The sequence below is a fragment of the Bos indicus x Bos taurus genome, unplaced genomic scaffold, assembly GCF_003369695.1.
Source record: "Bos indicus x Bos taurus breed Angus x Brahman F1 hybrid unplaced genomic scaffold, Bos_hybrid_MaternalHap_v2.0 tig00004254_arrow_arrow_obj, whole genome shotgun sequence".
NCBI classification, from domain to species: Eukaryota; Metazoa; Chordata; class Mammalia; order Artiodactyla; family Bovidae; genus Bos; species Bos indicus x Bos taurus.
The window spans coordinates 22,670-30,997 of NW_020867785.1; the positions used below are offsets into that span (position 1 = coordinate 22,670).

At 48.3% G+C, this 8,328-nt stretch overlaps 1 protein-coding gene across 1 annotated transcript; it reads left to right on the top strand.

Moving 5' to 3' along the window:
- The first annotated feature begins 494 nt into the window (after nucleotides 1-494).
- Nucleotides 495-7,660, top strand: LOC113889189 (C-C chemokine receptor type 1-like). The gene is given in 3 exon segments (XM_027535982.1): nucleotides 495-1,390; nucleotides 5,219-5,592; nucleotides 5,595-7,660. Coding segments are annotated over 2 exon segments (1,086 nt in total). The 5' UTR covers nucleotides 495-1,390; nucleotides 5,219-5,283; the 3' UTR covers nucleotides 6,372-7,660.
- Nucleotides 7,661-8,328: the final 668 nt, after the last annotated feature.

Below are 8,328 nucleotides of genomic sequence, written 5' to 3' on the forward strand. Positions count from 1 at the left end.
ATAGAGAGTGGAAGGCTTCATGGAGGAAGCGTCTCTTTGGTGATCCGGGCGGGATGAGAGAGATGTGCATGGACGACAGCACCCTCTTTGACTTTGCAACCTGACCCACACAAGGGGGCAGCTGAGCAGAGCAGAGGGACTACTGGACCGTTCCCTGTGGTTTGGCAGGTTGGGGTTGTAGAATTCTGGCTGGAGGGCCAAGAGAGCCTATGGCATGAGAAAGGGTGGTGGAAAGAGAGCCTGGGGAAGGAAATTAAACAAAGAGGAATGGAGTGGGAGGGTGGGGGAAGAGATGGGGTGATGGGGAGGTGGCAGAGGGCTACTGCCTAGGAGCCACTTGTACACCCCAAAGGCCCTTCTGTCCATCTGTGGGACACTCACCCATTGGGCTTTGGTGTCTGAATGTGACCTGGGACCAGAAGCAACTTCCTTGGCCCTGGAGAGAGCGAGTGTGTCCCAGGATTAGGCAACAGAGAGCACTCCAAGGTCAGGACGCTGCATCCCCTCTCTTGGAAATTAACCTGCTGGTGCAGCTTTTGAATCTGAAAGGTGCGCCTCATTGACAGACAGGATCCCTGCAGCCCAGGAGCCTGGCCTCACCCTTCTTGGTTACACAGAGCATAAGCTTTCTAGGATATTGACATTGCGACAGGAAAGAGAAGCAAAGAGAGGACTGGGTCAGAATCAATTGTCATGGATGAGATGCAAAAAGGAAATCTGTAAGATCAAAGAGAAGGGGCCAGACAGCCGACAGCCATCCAACAGACCTGTACTCTCTCCAGGCGGGAGGCTCTTCATCATAGAGCCGCTCCCTGGGGCTTGTGAGGCAGACTGGGGAGCAGAGAGGGGCGGTGAGCAGTTGCTGGCACAGGCACATAGGGGTGGCAAAGAGAAATGACCCCCTGCCCTTCTAGGGCTAGTAGAGCCAGATTGTTTTGAAGACCCAGAACCCAGGTTTTCTGTTTAAATCCTTCCATTTGCAATCTTTAAAAAAAAAAGAAGAGGAAGACTACTTACTGAGGGCAAGAACTCGATTGCTTCAGAAGCTCCAGAAACATTCACTGCCACCCACCTCACCCTGCTCAACTCCACCCAGCCCCACCACCCAATCCCCTTAAAGCAGAGTCGCCCGAGGAGAAGTACAGCTGAGTGAGCAGGAAAAAACCTTAGAGTGAACTTGGCATTCAGGAACTGGACACCCAGCAGTACAAGAAAGAAGATCTTTGTCCCCTTCTTGTTGTTCTGAAAGCCTGAGACCCGGAGTTCTATCTCCATCATCACACAGGAAACTGACAGCTTCCGACTCACTCAGGACCTTGACCTTGAATTCTTAAAGCATCTAAAAGCTTCAGAAACAAACACTTCGTGGACACAGTCCCCTGAAGCCAGAGTAAGTAGAACTTGTCTCTTCGGTCTTGTCAGTTATTTTTGAAGGCACCGTTGTTTGCATGTGGCCAGATTGGACTGTAGTTCTCCTGTTGCAGGACATGACTTGTTTATCAGTCCGTCTCCACAGAGATGGGGAGTTCTTTGAGAGCCAGTCAAATGCCTAAGTAACCCACCAATGCATGAAAGGCAGTGCTTTGTATAGCAATACTGAGGGTGGATGGATTTATATGAGTGCTCAGATGTAAAATAGGGTGTTGTTTTTGTTTTGAGCTGATTCTTGTTCTTTCTAAAAACAGTATACTTTCTTGTATGATTGCTTGTTGATGACTAATTAAAAAGTCAGCCCACTATTAACACACTTTCTGGCGAAAGCTATTCAAGACACTGACAATTGCCAAATTTCCCCATGTACTCAAAGACCAAACACGGTATAAGAGGAAATTGCAGCAAAAGGATAATACTAATTAGTAAAAGCTTTGCAGATGCAAAGATGATCTGATACTGAGACAATTTCTTAAGAGGCTAGACTCAAGGAGCCCCAGAATCAGGACTGTAGACTGTCTTTGAAGAAAGTAAGATCTCACCCACCAGAAGGTGGACAGCTGGCCAGGTGACCTCCTTGTGGGGGTGGGGGGGCGCAGGGGAGGGCAAGGGGCATCCATTCTGTTCTAAAGAACAGGAAGGTCAGAATTTTGTTCTGAAGAGAAGCGACACAGGGGCTACTTGGAGGCATCTACTTCAGCCTTTCCTCCAGTAGGTCTGGAGGGTCCCAGACTTTCAGGATTAGAAATCCCCAGAAGTTTGCACAGCCGACCACCAGGCTCTGTGCCCCTCACTGACCCTTAAGTCCCCACTCTGGCTCCAGGACAACTCTAGGCTATTCAGACTGAAGGGCATGGATGCACTGGTAAGTGTTTATCAGCTAATTCTCCTGAGAAACGTGCCCTGATTCCTAGTGTTGGCCGATTCCCATATGTAAATATTCCCATTCTGGTTGACTTTGAGTCACCAGCATGCTGGATGCAGAACAGCTGCTCACGGCTGGCTCTTATGAACCAGTAGAAGCCAGCTCCTGCACCCCACCAGGCCTGGGCATCTTCCACCACCACAGACGGCCCTTTGTCTGTCCAGAGGCTTCACCAACTCCCAGGATAAAGGGTGCTGGCGCTGGACCACTGGGGCAACGGCCTGGGGCAGACGTTAGTAGCAGGCTGCAGACGGACTGGCACGTGACATGGCAACATGCTCCTTGGGTCTCGCCTCCGGGGCCTCACTCCAGGCCATCTCCCTTTAGGGACAACATGCCCAGGAGCTGTTTCTGGTGCCCAGCAAGTGGGGAAATAGTGAACTGGCTTGAAGGTGGGAGTGGGTGTGAAGTGACTCTGTTCAGGTGGCCCCTGACAGTGCTGACGCAGTTTGCCTCCACCTTTGCCAGCATTCCCCAGAAACTGGGCTCACGGGCTCAGCCTCGCACCCCTTGCTGTCGGTGCTGCCCCTGCTAACACAGTAAGCCTGAGAGCCCACCCAGAAGTGCTGACTGCCACGTGAAGTTGTCGGCACTGGCAGGGGCAGCAGAAATCAGAAATTGCCAGCATAGCTTGTTTAGTGAGTGGCAGCCTGGGTTTCTCCAGAAAGAGGCTTGACTGGCTGTATGCAAGTTCAGAGATGGAGGAGAGAGCCCTAAGGATGGATTGGATGGGAAATGACCGCCCCCCAGCCTGGGGGCCCAGCAGCACCTCACCCCCCTGTGCCTTAATCTCCGAATGCCACTGCAGAAATGTGAATTTTGTGAGCAGGAAGCATTCATTAAGCTCTGTGGAAGGAGGAGCACTGGACTCTCAAGATTTTATATGGGAATTATGATGTAGGTACCACTCACTTTACTGATCGATGTTTAGGTCAAATCAGTTAGATTGATGGCAGCATTTTGGAAAGTTCACAGTGCAGTGCAGATGGAAAGGACTGTCAATGTCCATCACTCTCAAGCAGAATTCATTTTCCAGATTAACTACAGACAGACCTGTAGGGAAAGGGGTACATTGGCAAGAATAGATTGAAATCTGGGATATTCCTGGTGGTGCTGGGCCTCAGAGCAGGGCACCTGCAGGGAAGGAAGTCCCCTCGTATTTACTGAGGACCTGATAATATCCAGGGGAAGGCTCAGACATTCCCATACATCAGCCTTGGAAGGTAAGGGTACTTTTCCACGTTATAGGTGAGGAATGAGGCTCAGGGCGGTAGGTTATTTATCCGAGGTCACAGAGCTGGTAGGTTATACAAAAGCTTGTGCTCTTTTGGGGAGGAGTCTTCAATAAGTGATTGGAAAGGATGGAAAGGAGAGCTGAAAAGCAGGGGCTGGGTATTTTCTGCAAAGGCAGGCTATCTAGTGGTTTTTTGTTTGTTTTTGCTTTCTGGCAACCCTCGTTACAAATCTCCTATAATTTATTTTAGGAGAATTCCAGCCTCTGTCTGGTCCCTGTGTGACACTTCCTATCTTGAGGCTGTTTTGAGCCTTTCTTTCCTTGGAGCCCCCTCTTCTCCTTACCAGGTCACCCCACTCCTCCCAGTCTGTGCTTCCCTTTGACTCCTCCTCACAGCTGTCATGAAAGGTCTACAGAGTCACCTGGGTGACTGCAGAGGACTGTGTAACATGGGCCCGGCTGGTGGGGCAGGTCGGCCACCCAGTGTTTCAGCGCCACGGCACTGTTTGTGTTTGGTGAATTTTACACTGCAGGTCATCCTTGGCCCTTCCTACCTAATGACAGTAGTGTCCCCCAGGCTTGGTGACAGGCAAATGCACATTGTCCTGTGCCCTGAGGGCACTGTATCCCTTCTAACTGAGATTCTTTTTCACCTCAAAAGCAAGAAAGATACCTTGCATCTGATGCAGTTCAAGATACGGGTAGTTTAACTCCAACATTAGTGTTTCTATTTAACTTTTTCTATAAAATAAGGTTTATCTAAAAGATTCTTTAAAACTTACAGCTATGACACCAATTCATGTGTTGCAAATGACACATTTTTTTTTTCTTGCCTAGGTAGTAACAGCCTCATCTAGTGTAGCACCGTAGAAATTCTCCAATCATGATGAGCAAAATAGTTAGGGTAAACTTGTAGTTCATATTGAGTACTAGGAGGAATTGTTTTGAATGAGGAATGTAAGTGATCCTTAAGAAAAAACTTTTTGTTGTTATACTGTTTGATTCCTATAATACAATGCTATTAGGTGTGCCCTGAAAGAAAATAAAATGTTTGAAATCCAAAAACAAAGATTTTGGACTCTCAGGCAGGACTGATTTCCTTCCCAGCCTCCTCTGGGGACCCGACAGTTCAGAGTTACTGCCCTGATTGGAGGCAGGAAAGCCAGGGGTTTCAGGAATGGGCCTGAGAGTGGCACGCACCAGGGTTTGAGCTCCAGCTCTTGTTCTCAGCAGCTTTGTGTCCTGACTGCTCAGAAATTGTGTGCCTTCACCTCTAAAATGGGGAATGACCATGGTGCCCCCTCAAGGGCTGTTTATCACTGAGCCCAACACCGAGTCCGTGGGAAGCCCTCGGGAAGCCTTGGTCGTGAACACGCGTGAGGCCTCCCTTGTCCTCCCCTGTCTGCGCTCTCCGTCCTCTGGACGTCTCCTTCAGGGCACTCACTGCCAGAGCACTTGGGTTAGCGATGTGTGCACGCCCTGTTTGTTAGTGTGGTAGACTACAGGCTGCATGAGGGCAGAGGACCTGGGTCTCCCTGGCTCCACAGGGTGTGGTACACAGTACGCACTAGTAAGCAGCTGTCCAGGGGTTAAGGACGTGTACTCACTGCCTTGTTTTTGTTGTCCAGAGCCCACTGCCTCTTACGGCAAATACATACAGAAACATTTCCCTTGACCTGTGGGAGAAGCCAGGATGGAAACTTCAACCACCGCAAAGGACTATGACATGACCACAGAATACGACTATGGGGACACGACCCCATGCCAGAAAGCACAGGAGAGGGCTTTTGGGGCCCAGCTGCTGCCCCCCTTGTACTCGGTGGTGTTTGTCATTGGCCTGGTCGGCAACATCCTGGTGGTCCTGGTGCTATACAAAAGGATAAAAAATATAATCAACATCTGCCTCCTCAACCTGGCCATTTCTGACCTTATCTTCCTCTTCACGCTGCCCTTCTGGATCGACTACAAGGTGAAGGATGACTGGATTTTCGGAGATGCCATACGTGTAAGTTGCTCTTTGGGTTCTTTTTCTTGGGCTTGTACAGCGAGATCTTCTTCATCATCCTGCTGACCATTGACAGGTACCTGACTAACGTCCACCCCCAGTTTAAACGTCAGTGTTGGAACATTACCTCTGGTACTGTCACCAGCATTGTCGTCTGGGTCCTGGCCATCTTGGCTTCTGTCCCCGGCTTGTACTTTTCCAAGACCCAGTGGTGGCTCACCCACTACACCTGCAGTCTTCATTTTCCTCCTGAAAGCCATGGAAGAAAGTGGAAGCAGTTCCTGGCTCTGAAACTGAACATCTTGGGGCTGATATTGCCTCTGTTGGTCATGATTGTCTGCTATGGACATATAAAGATTATAAAGATTATGCTCAGAACTTGGAATAAGAAGGCCAACATAATACATCTGATTTTTGTCATCATGATCACCTTCTTTCTCTTTTGGACGCCCTGCAATCTGACTGTGTTTGTTTCTGCTTTCCAAGATTCCCTGTGTGAGCACTGCAGCCAGCTGGACTTGGCCATTGAAGTGACAGAGGCAATTGCCTATGCACACTGCTGCATGAACCCCATAGTCTATGTCCTTTTCTGCAGGAGGTACCGCAGGGTTCTATGGTACTTGCTCTATCAGCTGACTAAGTGTCCCTGCTTCCTCTACGAGGAGGCAGGAGAGGGTCAACTCCATGTCCATTACACAGGCAAGGAAGAACGCTGTTCTGTGTACAGACTCAGGCCCCTCAGGTCAATCAGGGACAAAGAAACCATAAGCTGCTAACATGCTGACGGGGGAGGAGGCAGCTTGGGTCTCCCAGCCAGATTCTGACACCTGACCTGGAATTGTAGCCACATGGGGTTGAGGGAGCTCCAAGGTGTTCTAGACAAAATCACCATTACGGTTGGATTTTTCTCAATGAACTTCTCTTTGGTGGAAAATGAGATGTATAGATGAGATGGTGGAAATGAATAAATGAAGTGGGACATCCCAGAAGACTGGGTCAAAGGATGACAGAGAAAGGCTTGGTACCAAAGAGAAGTTCAGATTGTTGAACAGTAGCATTTGTAAACCAGTCACTGAGCATCTGCTACCCTCACCCCCAAGACCAGTGATCTTGGAGATAGAGATTTCCATAGCTGCCTCCACTCCGAGCAGAGAAGCCAAGCAGGAGCCGGCAGCCACCTCTCACCTCCCTACCCCCACTCCTAGGGCAGCATTTAGGCTCCTGGAAACCCTGAGAAATCTAGAACTCCTGATGGAAGAACTTGACACCTAATAGGAAGTAGGATTGGGGAACTGCTTTTGGCAGTGAAGCTAAGAAAGCCCTTGGATGGAATGTTTATAGTCACTAAAATCAACAAATACAGGCAGCGGGCTAGACACAGACAAAATGTATAAACTGCTGTACTTCTTGAAATTGCCGTGGAGCGGAAGTAGTCATTACTTCCTTTTACCATTCCTGTCTTCTGAATAGTTTTCAGAGTCTCCCTTCCCTGTCAGTTGAGGGATGCAGCAGTAATTTCTGACAGCTTCACTGCAGAAATCATTACCAGGCAGAAGGAGACAGGGTTGATTTTTCTTCCTCTGGACCTCCATCCAGACCTTGTAGCTGTATGGATCAGAGTTCTGGCTGCCACCTTGGACCGATCAGCAGGACAGTGACCTGGTGTGCAGGGTTTGAGGCTGGCAGGGAGGGCAACATCTACCAGGAGGGGTGGGGACTCTGTCAGTGTAGGAAGTCGAGGACCACTTAACTCAAAGAAATGCATTTACCCTAAAGGTCCTTAACATCTGAGCTCTCACCTGAATTAAGATAGGACCTCTTGTCCACCATGCCTTTCTTCCTTTTCCCCTTAGATGTACATTTCTCTAAAAGTGATTTTCCCAGTTATAAAAATTGTTTCCAGAAAAGCTTAAAATCACAAAAGGAGAAAAAAAAACTTCAAAATTATTCATAATCCCTTACCCAGAGGCAGCACCGTACATTCTTTGATGGGTTAATATTTTCTTTTAGTTTTCTCTCTTCTGTACATGTTTTATGTTTACAAATAAGATGAACTTTGACTGTAGTTATTCTTCTACTGTTGTTTTTTTTAAGTAGCAGTATGTGGGGATCACTTTCCCAGGCAATAAATCATTTCAGAGCATTGGTTTGGGGCCCAACACTGAGTTCTTCCACCGGAAGATACCATAATTCACTTTGGGTAAATGACCTACCTAGACATACCTACCTTCCAAGAAGACATACAGATTTCCCAGAAATATATGAGTAAGTGCTCAGCATCACTGATCATCCTGGAAATGTTAAGTCAGAACCAGAGTAGGATATCGCCTCATACCTGTGAGAGTGTCTATTTTGAAATAAACAAGAGATTTCAAGAGTTTTGAGGATGTACGGAAAAGGGAACCTTCGTGCACTGTTGGTGGGAATGTAAACGGGTGCAGTCACTGTGGAAACCAGTATGGAGGCTCCTTAAGAAATTAAAAGTAGAGCTACTGTATGACCTAGCAATTCCGCTTCTGTGTATGTAGTATCAGTTCAGTTCAGTTCAGTCGCTCAGTCGTGTCCGACTCTCTGCGACCCCATGAATTGCATCACGCCAGGCCTCCCTGTCCATCACCAACTCCCGGAGTTCAACGAAATCAAGTCATTATCTCAGTGAAATGTCTTGTTCTCCCATGTTTATTGCAGCATTACTCACAATAGTCTAGGTATGAAAACAGCCTAAGTGTCAGT